Genomic DNA, 16,407 nt, shown 5'->3' with positions numbered 1-16,407 from the left:
TGCTCTTTTGTCTGTCGACACCTCCGTGCATTCATATATCTTCTTCTATGCTTGTATTATAACACAAGGCCGCAAGGCGTGAAGACGAGCGGAGCCTTTGTTTTTTGTTTGGGGAGAAAAATATTGGCTTCACCGAGTACGCTGGCAAGGACAATGGATCGCCGCAAAATCATCACAAAATGCTCATTTCTTCGTTCCCCTAAGACGGCGCTTGGAGGGTCACATATAGACAAACAACCATTCACACTCACATTCATACCTATGGACAATTTGGAGTCGCTAATTAACCTAGCATGTTTTTTTTGGAATGTGGGAGGAAACCGGAGTACCCGGAGAAAACCCACGCATGCACGGGGAGAACATGCAAACTCCACACAGAGATGGCAGAGGATGGAATTGAACTCGGGTCTCCTAGCTGTGACGCCTGTGTGCTAACCACCCGTCCTCTGTGCAGCCCTGGTTCAGTATATTTTTCATCAAAATAGTAGTCATGCCAAAACGTTGTGTTGCTGCTGGATGTTCACAGTATCCGAGTGATACTGTTGTGGGGGTGCTGGAGCCTATCCCAGCTGTCTTCAAACGAGAGGCGGAGTAGACCCTTGACTGGTGGCCAGCTAATCACAGATATAGACAAACAACCATTCACACTCACATTCATACCTATGGACAATTTGGAGTCGCCAGTTAGCATGTTTAGCATGTTAGCAAACTAGCATGTTTTTGGAATGTGGGAGGAAACCGCAGTACCCGGAGAAAACCCATGCAGAGATGGGCGAGGGTGGGATTGAACTCGGGTCTCCTAGCTGTGAAGCCTGTGTGCTAACCACCCGACCTCTGTGCAGCCCTGGTTCAGTATATTTTTCATCAAAATAGTAGTCATGCCAAAATGTTGTGTTGCTGCTGGATGTTCACAGTATCTGATTGATACTGTCGTGGGGGTGCTGGAGCCTATCCCAGCTGTCTTCGGGCGAGAGGCGGGGTACACCCTGGACTGGTCGCAAGCCAGCCAATCACAGGGCACATATAGACAAACAACCATTCACACTCACATTCATACCTATGGACAATTTGGAGTCGCCAGTTAGCATGTTTAGCATGTTAGCAAACTAGCATGTTTTTGGAATGTTGGAGGAAACCGGAGTACCCGGAGAAAACCCACGCATGCACGGGGAGAACATGCAAACTCCACACAGAGATGGCTGAGGGTGGAATTGAACTCGGGTCACCTTGCTGTGGGGCCTGTGTGCTAACCACTCGTACACCGTGCAGCCTATATAAACTCTATGCGACTAAAATGACATGATTCTTCTCATAATATTGTTGTTCTTATAAAATTACAACTTTTTTTGTCAATATTTTGACTTTATTTTTGTAAAACTACTGTTTTTTTTTGTTGTTGTTGTTGTGTGTTATATTTACAATGGAGGTTGAATCAAAACTGTCAGTGCCGTGACGTTCCAGCGCTAACGTGTGACGGACGGAGCGAGTACGGCAAAGAAAAAGAATGACGGCTTCTTTATATGCGGATGTCAGACGTCTACTAAATCATTTCATGAGCAAGAATCAACTTTAACATATGAATTAAATCCCTTTACATATGTGATTTGGTTTGATTTTGCACACCCAGTCTTTAGGAGAACAAATTGAGTAGCTGCCTGAGGTCAAACTGCGGAGCCCCCCACCTATTGATTAGTGGTGGGCTGGGCCTTGTGGCCGCGACATATCCATGTGAGCCGCGTACATAATTGGCCAGTGTGCAGGCAGATATGGTTTTAAGGGCTCGTCTGTCAACTATTAAACTCAAGGCAATGCTCGTTCATCACTCTTAAAGTGACAGTGCAACCAAAATCCCCGAGGTTGGATTCAATATCTCCATACAGGACAACATTGATGGATTCAGACGGGGATCTTCATCACTTCTTCCATATCCAATTCCTGACAATTCCTGAAAATTTCAGAACATTACAAGTTATTTTGAACATAAACCGCTAACCAAAACATAATTAATAACCATAGTCATCATAACAAGATGGGTTACTGTTGCAGCCATAGCCCACAACAAGCAAAAACTCACTTCTGAACCCCTAAATTCACTTCCTGTCCACCATCAATTCTGATTCGACAGTGTAAGCTGGAGGTACTGGAGCCTATCCCAGCTGTCTTCAGGCAAGAGAGGCGGGGTACACTCTGGACTGGTGGCCAGCCAATCACAGGGCACATATATAGACAAACAACCATTCACACTCACATTCATACCTATGGACAATTTGGAGTCGTCAGTTAGCATGTTTAGCATGTTAGCAAACTAGCATGTTTTTGGAATGTGGGAGGAAACCGGAATACCCGGAGAAAACCCACGCGGAGATGGGCGGGGATGGAATTGAACTCGGGTCTCCTAGCTGTGAAGCCTGTGTGCTAACCACCCGCCCTCTGTGCAGCCCTGGTTCAGTATATTTTTCATCAAAATAGTAGTCATGCCAAAATGTTGTGTTGCTGCTGGATGTTCACAGTATCCGAGTGATACTGTTGTGGGGGTGCTGGAGCCTATCCCAGCTGTCTTCAGGCAAGAGAGGCGGGGTACACCCCGGACTGGTTGCAAGCCAGCCAATCACAGGGCACATATAGACAAACAACCATTCACACTCACATTCATACCTATGGACAATTTGGAGTCGCTAATAAACCTAGCATGTTTTTTTTGGAATGTGGGAGGAAACCGGAGTACCTGGAGAAAACCCACGCAGAGATGGCCGAGGGTGGAATTGAACTCGGGTCTCCTAGCTGTGAAGCCTGTGTGCTAACCAGCCGGCCTTTGTGCAGCCCTGGTTCAGTATATTTTTCATCAAAATAGTAGTCATGCCAAAATGTTGTGTTGCTGCTGGATGTTCACAGTATCCGAGTGATACTGTCGTGGGGGTGCTGGAGCCTATCCCAGCTGTCTTCAAACGAGATGCGGAGTAGACCCTTGACTGGTGGCCAGCCAATCACAGGGCACATATAGACAAACAACCATTCACACTCACATTCATACCTATGGACAATTTGGAGTCGCTAATAAACCTAGCATGTTTTTTTTGGAATGTGGGAGGAAACCGGAATACCCGAAGAAAACCCACGCAGAGATGGGCGGGGATGGAATTGAACTCGGGTCTCCTAGCTGTCAAGCCTGTGTGCTAACCACTCGTCCACTGTGCAGCCCTGGTTCAGTATATTTTTCATCAAAATAGTAGTCATGCCAAAATGTTGTGTTGCTGCTGGATGTTCACAGTATCCGAGTGATACTGTTGTGGGGGTGCTGGAGCCTATCCCAGCTGTCTTCAGGCAAGAGAGGCGGGGTACACCCCGGACTGGTTGCAAGCCAGCCAATCACAGGGCACATATAGACAAACAACCATTCACACTCTCATTCATACCTATGGACAATTTGGAGTCGCCAGTTAGCATGTTTAGCATGTTAGCAAACTAGCATGTTTTTGGAATGTGGGAGGAAACCGGAGTACCCGGAGAAAACCCACGCATGCACGGGGAGAACATGCAAACTCCACACATAGATGGCCGAGGGTGGAATTGAACTCGGGTCTCCTAGCTGTGAGACCTGTGTGCTAACCACTCGCTCCACTGTGCAGCCCATGTAATTATTAACTAATCAAAGAATTGAAATTTGCATGCATCGACTTCTTCTTGTTGATTTCTTGTAAGTAACAACGCTCAACGCTGCCATCTGTTGGCATCTAAACAAACTACACACATCCATCAGTAATATAGCATCGATTGTGAGCGTAGAAATCGATCGATTTATGCGATAACGATGGATCCATCTCGGGCGCAGGCGCTATCGATCGATCGCGCGGATGCATCGTTAGCGCGTAACATATACAAAGGCGAGATTTTTTCCGTTTGAGTAAATAACCCGAATAAAATTGTAGTATTTGGATCCATGTATTTATACTAGTGTTTTACTGCCCCTCATAAATGTATGCAGTAAATATATTTTTACTTTTATTGAGGTCCATTCATTTTAATTTCCATCCATAAAAAGGCTGTGATCATCATGTGTTCAAGGCCTGGATCAACTCCCCAACACACCCAACCACCCCCGCTCCCCCGACCCCATACCCCCATCTTTATGAGTCACTTAGTACATTGACTAAGTTTACTCATTGAGCTTTGTTTCCCCCCCCCTCAACATTCCTGTTGAGCATGTTTTCATCTTAGCAGACACGCTTCCTCTCTTGTGTGTGTGTGTGGGGGGGAGGCGGGGCAGGGGCGGGGGATGACAATCACAGAACATACTTTGATTATGAAATTTTGTAAACTGGTTTGACAATGAATTTTTTTTTAAAGTGATAATGCCGGGAACAATCTGGTTTGTGTTGCTCAACAACTGTACTTATAGACTTTGATTAAAACACATAAATCATATCCTGGGTAACGTAACAGAATAGCTTGAGTCATTGAAAGAACATCCAAAGATAAAATGGTTTCTGGATGACTGTAGTCAGTCTTTACTCATATACCACTTGGGAAATAAAACATCAAATGCCCCATTAAACTGCCATGTTTTTTTTTTTAAATATTTTGTATCCTAAACATGATTTCATGACTGGATTAAGTTTATTTGGAATGGAGGGTTCTCCAGACATATTTTAAATTTTGTTGTTTTTTTTTTACCCTCTAGCACAGGGGTCTCAAACATGCGGCCCGCGGGCCAAATGTGGCCCGCATGACACTCGTTTGAGGCCCCCGCCTTGATATGAAAGTTTAATGTTAGTGCGGCGCAAGTTTGATATGGATGCTGTATGGTATCATGTACCCAGAAAAAATTATTACGTTTGATTCATGTTCATGTTAAAGGTTAAATAACTGTTAATAGTTATCCTCCCTATCCGTGTGGAAGTGGTAAGTTTTTGGCTTTTTAAGTTTAAAGGAAATAACTTGAAGGCTACCGTTTAGGTCGCTAGCTCTCTAGTTTGCGAGTTAGCATGTGTCTCAAGACCCTGCAGTTGCGCAATATGTTGTAAATAAAAAGAGTATAAATGTGACTATAGTCGTGTTTTGTCATGTATATAAAAAAAAGATTAAAAAAAGATAAAGAATTATCTCTCAGAAAATACTTAGCAAAATATGGATAAATCAGGGGTCTCAAACATGCGGCCCGCGGGCCAAATGTGGCCCGCATGACACTAGTTTGAGGTCCCCGCCTTGATATGAAAGTTTAATGTTAGTGCGGCCCCACGCAAGTTTGATATGGATGCTGTATGGTATCATGTACCCAGAAAAAATTATTACGTTTGATTAATGTTCATGTTAAAGGTTAAATAACTGTTAATAGTTATCCTCCCTATACGTGTGGAAGTGGTAAGTTTTTGGCTTTTTAAGTTTAAAGGAAATAACTTGAAGGCTACCGTTTAGGTCGCTAGCTCTCTAGTTTGCGAGTTAGCATGTGTCTCAAGACCCTGCAGTTGCGCAATATGTTGTAAATAAAAAGAGTATAAATGTGACTATAGTCGTGTTTTGTCATGTCTATAAAAAAAGATTAAAAAAAGATAAAGAATTATCTCTCAGAAAATACTTAGCAAAATATGGATAAATCAGGGGTCTCAAACATGCGGCCCGCGGGCCAAATGTGGCCCGCATGACACTAGTTTGAGGCCCCCGCCTTGATATGAAAGTTTAATGTTAGTGCGGCCCGCGCCAAGTTTGATATGGATGCTGTATGGTATCATGTACCCAGAAAAAATTATTACGTTGTCTACCCACCAACTATATGTGGTTTCTTAAGTTTTTATTATTTGCCGTTATATTATTATTATTATATTTATTTATTTATTTATTACTGATTGATTGATTTTTATTTATTCTTGATTTATTTGATTTATTTTCCATCTTATTTTGTGCAGAAAAATAAAAATTAAGATATTTCAGAACAGTGGAATGTTTTATCAGAGCTTTTCTTGTAGAAAATCGGAACCAAAGCACTACAAAAATTTGTATATTTTTCTGTTTTTAATAAATGCGTTTTTTTGGGGGGGGGGAACCTGATGCGGCCCAGCCTTGCCCAGACCCTAGCTCCAGTGGCCCCCAGGTAAATTGGGTTTGAGATTTAAACCTTTAACATGAACATGAATCACACGTAATAATTTTTTCTGGGTACATGATACCATACAGCATCCATATCAAACTTGCGCGGGGCCGCACTAACATTAAACTTTCATATCAAGGCGGGGGCCTCAAAGTAGTGTCCTGCGGGCCACATTTGGCCCGCTGGTTGCGTGTTTGAGACCCCTGATTTATACATATTTTGCTAAGTATTTTCTGAGAGGTAATTCTTTATCTTTTTTTAATCTTTTTTTATAGACATGACAAAACACGACTATAGTCACATTTATACTCTTTTTATTTACAACATATTGCGCAACTGCAGGGTCTTGAGACACATGCTAACTCGCAAACTAGAGAGCTAGCGACCTAAACGGTAGCCTTCAAGTTATTTCCTTTCAACTTAAATAGCCAAAAACTTACCACTTCCACACGGATAGGGAGGATAACTATTAACAGTTATTTAACCTTTAACATGAACATGAATCAAACGTAATAATTTTTTCTGGGTACATGATACCATACAGCATCCATATCAAACTTGCAAACTTTTAACGTCTGTCGGAGTCGGGGGGGGGGGGGGCCCGGGTGCATGTCCCGTGTCTTTGCAGGAAAAGTGCTATACAAATAAAGTTTGATTTGAATTATGATCTCCGTGATTATGATGCCTCTGATGCACATGTCAACCTCCCTGCCGGGCACCTCCACCCACCTTAGCACAAATACTTTATATCTTGGGTGTGGTTAGCTTCGGCTTATATAGGTTTTCCCGTCTCTAATGCTGAGGCCCCACCTGGATTAAAGCTCTGCTGTTCAGATCAACAAGAAACTGGCTCAACGACTAGAAACTGGGCCAACTGGTATTGCCTGGAGTCGGTTCATGTCCCTTTAAGAAATATATTCAAACATAAAGAACATAGCACATTTTAATAGTAAAAAAAATTGAGTTTAAAGGATAAAAAGGTGTTGGATTTTATTATATGTGATTTTTAGAAGTGCATGAAAGATGGCGACCGCTTGGTAGCATTGAGGACTTGCAACAGGAATTTGGTGTAAAACAAGCCGATGGGTTCCCACCCTGGCCGCTTATGTATGTGCTTATGTATGTGCGTATGTATGTATGTAGGTCAGCAACTGCTTGTCTGCTGATAATTTATGAGGAAGCCTCGGACCAACAAAACAAGTTTTATGCTGAAAATAATCAGAAACTACATGTTGCTGGAAGATAATAGATTTTCAGAGGGTTGGACATGGGGTGGGGGGGGGGGGGGGGGGTAGAGGGGGAGGTCCTCTTCCACCTTCGTGCAAATGCATGTCGGTTAACCAGTGTCACACAAGTGTCACGTAGCACATAATAGAGGCTTTGAAACCGAAAACCAGAACCGAAATGAAAGCAGAGTATCATCTACATCAGGGGTCTCAAACATGCGGCCCGCACAAGTTTGATATGGATGCTGTATGGTATCATGTACCCGGAAAAAATTATTAAGTTTGATTAATGTTCATGTTAAAGGTTAAATAATTGTTAATAGTTATCCTCCCTATCCGTGTGGAAGTGGTAAGTTTTTGGCTATTTAAGTTTAAAGGAAATAACTTGAAGGCTACCGTTTAGGTCGCTAGCTCTCTATTTTGCGAGTTAGCATGCGTCTCAAGACCCTGCAGTTATTTGTATTTATTATATTTATATATTTATATTTATTTGTATATTTATTTATATTTAAATATAAATATATAAATAAATATAAATATAAAAATAAATACTTATATTTATTTTTTTGTATATTTATATATTTTTGTATATTTATATTTATTTATAATAATATTTATATTATTATAAATTATTTTATATTTAATAAAAAATAAATATTTATATTTATATTTATTTATAATATAACTATTTATTTTTATTTACTTTTATTCATATTTATTTATAATAATATAAATATAAATATTTATTTTTATATTTATTTATATTTATATTGATATATTTATATTTATTTATAATAATTTAAATATAAATGTTTATGTTATATAATATTTATAAATACTATATTAAAATAGATTATAATATATATTATATATTATTGTTTATATTTATAAATATAAAATTTTAAATATATTTTTATATAAATATATATATAAATAAACATAAATATATATTTATATTTAATATAGACATAATAACAAATAATAACAATGTAGCTAGTAGCAAAGTATCACAAATAGCAATGTATCGCAAGGTAACCTTTGACCTTCCCAGTCCTGCCATTTATTGATCAGCCATTCATCAATAGTATTTACTCACCTCGATTACATGCCAAATCCATCCAACAAGTGAACCCACCACCATGCTTACCAGCTCATGCATAACCAGTCAATCACTGGTGCCCAAACCGCGGCCAGGGAATGTAAAAGGATACATCCGACATTTCTTAACAGAGGTGAACAACAACAGCCGACAGTTTCAATTGAACGCTCCACCGTTCCGGATGTCCCATTTTCACAGCTCTGTTACCAACTAATTGGCGTAGCGTTCTGTTATTGTCACATGGAGCCCGACACAAAGCAGGGATGCGTGTCCGTGTCGGGATTAACAGGGACTATTGAACGGTGCTTGAAACGGGATACAGGGATACTGTGGGATTCACACACTTTACTGTACTACGGTAACTTCTTATCGACGAAAACCTTCCATCATACACCGATATACGCCTACTTCAACAAACACGGACACAAAAATTAGAATTAATTTGTAGATGGACACTGTCGGATATCATATTAATTCCAGTGGTTCCCAAACATTGATTTATTTGTGGTGGACTGCCACAAATACATTTGGACTGCCACAAATAAATTTGAGGCGACAAGTTTCCCATTGTTCATAAACACATAATGGGAACGTGTGTCAATGTAGTAGTAGTAGTAGTAGTTCCAACGACAACAAATAGTATTATAACGGGGTAGGATTTAATAAGCTTTGCTTCTTCCTACTCCTTTTGGACATGTGGAACTGGGAACTGATTTGACAAAAAAAACAAAAACAAAAAATTTAACTGTATTATGGAAAGCAGGAAGTGAACAAATGTAACAGTTACTGATTGTAAAAGTACCAGATGGAGGGGTAGGATTTAATAAGCTTTGCTTCTTCCTACTCCTTTTGGACATGTGGAACTGGGAAATTGATTTGACAAAAATTAAAAAAAAAAAAAAAAAACTTAAACTATATTATGAAAGCAGGAAGTGAACAAATGTAACAGTTACTGATTGTAAAAGTACCAAATGGAGGGGTAGGATTAAATAAGCTTTGCTTCTTCCTACTCCTTTTGGACATGTGGAACTGGGAAATTGATTTGACAAAAATAAAAAAAAACAAAAAAAAAACTTAAACTGTATTATGGAAAGCAGGAAGTGAACAAATGTAACAGTTACTGTTTGTAAAAGTACCAGATGGAGGGGTAAGATTTAATAAGCTTTGCTTCTTCCTACTCCTTTTGGACATGTGGAACTGGGAACTGATTTTACAAAAATAAAAATAAAAAACTTAAACTATATTATGAAAGCAGGAAGTGAACAAATGTAAGAGTTACTGATTGTAAAAGTACCAGATGGAGGGGTAGGATTTAATAAGCTTTGCTTCTTCCTACGCGAACTATCATAGTCATGCTAACAGCTATGTTGCTAACATTACCGTCACCTTGCATTAGCAATATTATGCTAGGTTAAGATATGTGCTGGGAAAAAAAACAACAAAATTAAAAAAAAAACGACAGATTTTTGCTGGCCACCAGTCCAGGGTGTACCCCACCTCTCGTTTGAAGACAGCTGGGATAGGCTCCAGCACGCCCGCGACCCTTGTGAGGATAAGCGTTACAAAATGATTTGTTATTATTATGTTATTAAATTATTATTATTATCCACTTATACAGAAAACATGCATATTTGTTTTAAATAGATGAATAAGCTTCCATTAAGCACTCAAACATGTCTCCATGTGACATGCAAAACCAGCAGCCACTTGAGAAATATTTGTTCGGTGTGATTAGGACAGAGAGGGAGGGGATGGAGAGCAAATAAAGAATAGTTGGTGGGGTGGGGGGATGGGTGTGAGGGGGGCGGGGGGGGGGTCATTTCCAAGATTTATGGTGCGGCACTTCACAAAATGCATGCATCCTGTAATTAAAACTCCCCCCCTTGTCTCCAGCAGCCCTGTACATTAGCAGGAATCCCCCAACCCCCCCAGTCTCATTTAGGCCTTTTCAATCCAACAACCCCCCCTCACACACACACACACACACACACAAGATAATAAGATCTGATGGCAGCTCTAAGTCTCTAATGAGGTCTGAATGCTACAATGAGGGCCAGTCTGTTCCTGGTTAGAGGTCACTTCTGTCACGTCCTACACAACTTTAGCTGTACAAGCTTTTCATTTTCTCTCGGTGACAGCTGGAGTCGAACGCACAACTCCTTAACTGTTCTGCCAGACATAACAGGCAGAAGTCCATGTGTTCCTTTCCTCCTAAAAATGACCCGGTTTTGCAGCAATTCCAAGAAAGCATTGAATCGTTTTAACTATAAAAGCAATCTTCACTCGCTAAATGTACTGCAAAAAAAGGTCAGTAAGGATAATTCATAATGCGGCCTACAGAGAACATACTAAGTCCTTATTTTTAAAATGACAAATACTTCAACTTGCTGATATAGTTCATCTTCAAACAGCTGAAATAATGCATAAGGCTAAAAATAACCAATTAGCTAAAAATCAATATTTTTTAATTTTTTAATTTTTAATTTTTTTTATTTTTTTATTTTTTTATTTTTTTATTTTTTTATTTTTTTATTTTTTTATTTAATTTTTTAATAAAATACTTAAACTATATTAAGAAAGCAGGAAGTGAACAAATATAACAGTTACTGATTGTAAAAGTACCAGATGGAGGGGTAGGATTTAATAAGCTTTGCTTCTTCCTACTCCTTTTGGACATGTGGAACTGGGAACTGATTCGACAAAAAAAAATAAATAAAAAAAATACAAACAAAAACCTTAAACTTAAAATAAAATAAATTACATTAGATTAAATTAAATTACATTAGATTAAAATAAATTAAAATTATAAAAATCTATTAAAAAAACAAACTTAAACTATATTAGGAAAGCAGGAAGTGAACAAATGTAACAGTTAGTGATTGTAAAAGTACCAGATGGAGGGGTAGAATTTAATAAGCTTTGCTTCTTCCTACTCCTTTTGGACATGTGGAACTGGGAACTGATTTGACAAAAATAAAAAAAAAAACCTTAAACTATATTAGGAAAGCAGGAAGTGAACAAATGTAACAGTTACTGATTGTAAAAGTACCGGATGGAGGGGTAGGATTTAATAAGCTTTGCTTCTTCCTACTCCTTTTGGACATGTGGAAGTGGGAACTGATTTGACAAAAATAAAAAAAAAATTAACAAAAAAAACAAAAAAAATCGTAAACTATATTAGGAAAGCAGGAAGTGGACAAATGTAACAGTTACTGATTGCAAAAGTACCGGATGGAGGGGTAGGATTTAATAAGCTTTGCTTCTTCCTACTCCTTTTGGACATGTGGAACTGGGAACTGATTTGACAAAAATAAAAAAAAAACCTTAAACTATATTAGGAAAGCAGGAAGTGAACAAATGTAACAGTTAGTGATTGTAAAAGTACCAGATGGAGGGGTAGGATTAAATAAGCTTTGCTTCTTCCTACTCCTTTTGGACATGTGGAACTGGGAACTGATTTGACAAAAATAAAAAAAAAACCTTAAACTATATTAGGAAAACAGGAAGTGAACAAATGTAACAGTTACTGATTGTAAAAGTACCAGATGTAGGGGTAGGATTTAATAAGCTTTGCTTCTTCCTACTCCTTTTTGGACATGTGGAACTGTGAACTGATTATGTGATGCATTCAATTGTAATCTGATGCATGTTCAAATGAAATAAAACCAATACTAATGTTTTATTTTCTTTTTAGCGCGACATTCTTTAGCTTCACTGGCGTCACGGTTGCATATGCATTTTACTCAATATCCACGTGGAAGTGTAATGAACATTTCACAAGGTCAAAGATTAACTAAGACAGCAATCATTATGTGAAATCCCTTTCTAGAGTACATTATATTGTGTAACATTTTGTTTATAATGTGATGTTTGTCACAATTTAACACAAACGCCAGATACATTTGAGAGTAGATGAGAGTAATAATACACTAAGGATGCAAAATGTCGGGTGTGTGTGACGCAATTGGCTTAAAACCGATCCACTGACCATCAGAATGGTTGATAAAAGATTAATTTTCCACCAGTCAGAAAATCAATAGTCGTTTCAGCTATGGACCCTAATGGTGGTTTGTGTCATGTAAGGTCAAAGGTTAATGTCTTCCTGTGATATTCGCTCGTGTGGTGGGTCAGCATGAGGCTCCTTTTTTTCCGCCATCACTTAGCCCAGGGGTGGGCAAACGACGGCCCGGGGGCCATATGCGGCCCACCAAGCGTTAGAATCCGGCCCGCGAGTTGCTTTTGAAGTATTTACATTTTTAACATACAAACATAAAGTGCTCCTGAAAAAGGGACATGAGAACAAAAATAAAATTAAAATAAATAAAAATAAATTTAAAAATAAATACATAAAAATTATTGTATTTATTAAATATAAATGTATTTATTAAATATAAATTTATTTAAATAAAATTATAAAATAAATACAAATAAAAAAATAAAATTAGACAAATAATTCAATAAAAATTATAAGTATAAAATAGTGTGTGTGTGTGTTAATTATATGTTCTGGCCCCCCCCCCCCCCCCGATAATTTTGTTAACTCAATGCGGCCAACGAGTCAAAATATTTGCCCACCACTGACTTAGCCTCAACGCAATAGCTACTGGTTGCGTAGCCAAATCGGTATATCGGTAAAAAAAAAACAATCATGGACTCAATAGGTTCCTTGTACTTCCTCAAAGTGGGCGCCCCACTTTTTACTGCAAACTTTCACTGAACTTTCCGCCTGCAGCTGTGGAGCCCACATGAGGTTCTCATCAGGTCTGGCTGGTCCAAATCATTTCAGATCATTAGAGTTCTTTCCTGGATTTTTTTTTTTTTTTTTGCAGTCGTGTTGACACCAGTTGCAACTGTGGTATTGCAACTGGGTACAATTTAACAATATATACCCTATTTTCCATATATATATATATATACCTCACAGCTAGGAGACCAGGGTTCAATTTCACCCTGGAAAAATGTATGAATGAATGAGTTCTCCTCCTATTTTGTGTGGAAGTGGTAACTTTTTGGCTTCTTATTTTGTCTTTCCCAAGGCTAGGTTAATTGGCGACTCCAAATTGTCCATAGGTATGAATGTGAGTGTGAATGGTTGTTTGTCTATATGTGCCCTGTGATTGGCTGGCCACCAGTCCAGGGTTCTCCTCCTATTTTGTGTGGAAGTGGTAACTTTTTGGCTTCTTATTTTGTCTTTCCCCACCCTGGGCCATCTCGGTGTGGAGTGTGCATGTTCTCCCCATGTTCTCCCCGTGCATGCGTGGGTTTTCTCCGGGTACTCCGGTTTCCTCCCACATTCCAAAAACATGCTAGGTTAATTAGCGACTCCAAATTGTCCATAGGTATGAATGTGAGTGTGAATGGTTGTTTGTCTATATGTGCCCTGTGATTGGCTGGCCACCAGTCCAGGGTGTACCCCGCCTCTCTGGCCCGAAGACAGCTGGGATAGGCTCCAGCACAAGTCCATTTGATGTCTTTTGTTATGCTAATTTGGAGCGACCGGATAATTTGGAGCAGGAGGGGATAGAAAAGAAAACTGTACATGTATATTTGCATAAATGTGCGCATATGTGTGAATGTGGGCGGCACGACGGTCGAGTGTTTAGCGCGCAGACCTCACAGCAGGGTTCAATTCCACCCTCCAAATTGTCCATAGGTATGAATGTGAGTGTGAATGGTTGTTTGTCTATATGTGCACTGTGGTTGGCTGGCCACCAGTCCAGGGTGTACCCCGCCTCTCTCGCCCCGAAGACAGCTGGGATAGGCTCCAGCTACAGATTTGTTTCCACAATGAAAGCACCATGCTCACCAGTCCAATTCATGGCAGCAACTGGGAAAGAAATGAAAAAAAAAAGTTTTACTTTATTTTGCTTTTATTTAACCTACAAATATGTCAGATTATTTTTCCTCACCCTTTATTATGCAAATTATATCTTTATTTAGCATTGATCCACCTACTCCTAATTCCAACCATGTTCTGTTTTGTTGTCGCTATCGCTATGCTTTTTATAGCGTGCTGTTGTCGTTTCCTTTTTAAGTGCAATCACTTCATCGGTCACCCTCTTCTTCCTCTCCGCAGCTGTATGAACTGGATGGAGACCCAAAAAGAAAAGAATTTCTGGATGACCTCTTCAGCTTCATGCAGAAAAGAGGTAAGCAGAAACTGCGTTTTAATAATATAATATAAGTAATTAATTGTCTAATTTTAATTCTAGTTCATTTTAATTTTGTTAATTTTGTTCTTGTTGTGTTTTTTCCCATCTTAAGGTTTATTACAGTATTTAACATGCATGTTAACTGGATGTTTTATAAATGCTACATAAATATAATTTCATTTCATAAAGTCACACGGTCCCGTTATAATGTGTTTAGGAGCAAGGGTAAACAGGTAGAGCCAAATCTATTTATTGGTGGTAAAAAAAGCAAGCGGTCCTATCCTTTGTCGTCCCTCGTTTATCACGGTTAATTGGATGCAGACGTGGCCGTGATAAGTGAATTTGGTGATAATTAGTAGTGTATTTAGCGAACTAACTAATTAGACTTTAATTTATTTTTATATACACGATATATTGTACGCTGACAGTCAATTGAAACTTTGATACTACACATGTGTTTCCCGTGTTGTACGACTGGCACGGCGAAACCAGTTCCTCCTGTAGCTCGCCATGCCGTTCACTGGATTAACAATGCTGGCCTTTTTTGGGGCCTTTTTTTATAAAAACCAATCTTTAAACCAATCTTTAAATTTTACAGACACATACCGAGTATTAAAATACAAAAGTACATATCCCATTTTGAATTCATAAGAGAAGCAATTTGTTGCATATTTAAAATGACAAATAGTATAAAAGGGTCAGTTAAATGCTAGAAATGAGTTCACACGATGATATTTTGTTTATTAAACATCCATTGCACAAACATAACAGTTTTGGTAATGGTAATGGTAATGGTTTAAGTTTTTTTTTATTTTTATTTTTTATTTTTGTCAAATCAGTTCCCAGTTCCACATGTCCAAAAGGAGTAGGAAGAAGCAAAGCTTATTAAATCCTACCCCTCCAGTCAGTAATTGTTACATTTGTTCACTTCCTGCTTTCCTAATATAGTAAGTATAGTATAATAAGGGTTTTTTTAATTTAATTTAATTAAATTAAATTTAATTTCATTAAATTTAATTTAATTTAATTTAATTTAATTTAATTTAATTTAATTTAATTTAATTTAATTTAATTTAATTTAATTTAATTTAATTTAATTTAATTTAATTTAATTTAATTTAATTTAATTTAATTTAATTTAATTTAATTTAATTTAATTTAATTTAATATGACCATCCAATGACATAGTACCATAGTACCATAGTAAGTAATAGTAAGTGTCAATATAGTGATATATATATAGCACATCATGCACATTATTTTTAGCCTTATGCATTATTTTAGCTGTTTGAAGATGAACTATATCATCAAGTTGAAGTATTTGTCGTTTTAGAAATAAGGCGTCGGTATGTTCCCTGTAGGCGGCATTATGAATTATCCTTACTGGCCTTTTTTGCAGTACATTTAGCGAGTGAAGATTGCTTTTATAGTTATTAGCCCATATTTCCACACAATAAGTAAGATATGGTAGAACCAAAGAGCAATAAAGAGTGTGGAGTGATTTCTGATTGAGAACTAATTTTTGCTTTGTTCAATATTGAAATATTTCTGGCCACCTTATGTTGTATATTTTTTTTTTAATATGAGGTTTCCAGCTCATATTTTCATCTATTGTGATCCCCAGAATTTTATTTTCGTTCACCCTTTCAATGTCTACACCGTCTATTTGTATTTGGTGGTGCGTGTCCTTTCTGCTGTTAGCAAACAGCATGATTTTAGTTTTATTTAAGTTCAAGGACATTCTGTTATCATTAAATATATTTTTAGTGTGACAATTTCTTATCTGACCTCTCCAATGATTTGGTCTGTACTCCCTCCAGAACAAAAAGCAGTGGTATGATCCGCAAA

At 38.1% G+C, this 16,407-nt stretch overlaps 1 protein-coding gene across 2 annotated transcripts in view; it reads left to right on the top strand.

Annotated features, from left to right (window-relative positions):
• Positions 1-16,407, top strand: part of arid3a (AT-rich interactive domain 3A) — a 67,968-nt gene that overhangs the window by 34,739 nt on the left and 16,822 nt on the right. For both annotated transcript variants that reach the window (XM_058072492.1, XM_058072490.1), the window contains exon 4: positions 14,484-14,556. In XM_058072492.1, coding sequence (XP_057928475.1) covers positions 14,484-14,556 — 73 coding nt within the window. The remainder of the gene's footprint in view (positions 1-14,483; positions 14,557-16,407) is intronic.

The sequence above is a fragment of the Doryrhamphus excisus genome, chromosome 5 (assembly GCF_030265055.1).
Source record: "Doryrhamphus excisus isolate RoL2022-K1 chromosome 5, RoL_Dexc_1.0, whole genome shotgun sequence".
NCBI classification, from domain to species: Eukaryota; Metazoa; Chordata; class Actinopteri; order Syngnathiformes; family Syngnathidae; genus Doryrhamphus; species Doryrhamphus excisus.
The sequence above is the reverse complement of the archived record's forward strand: the minus strand, read 5'-3'. Positions and strand labels throughout refer to the sequence as shown.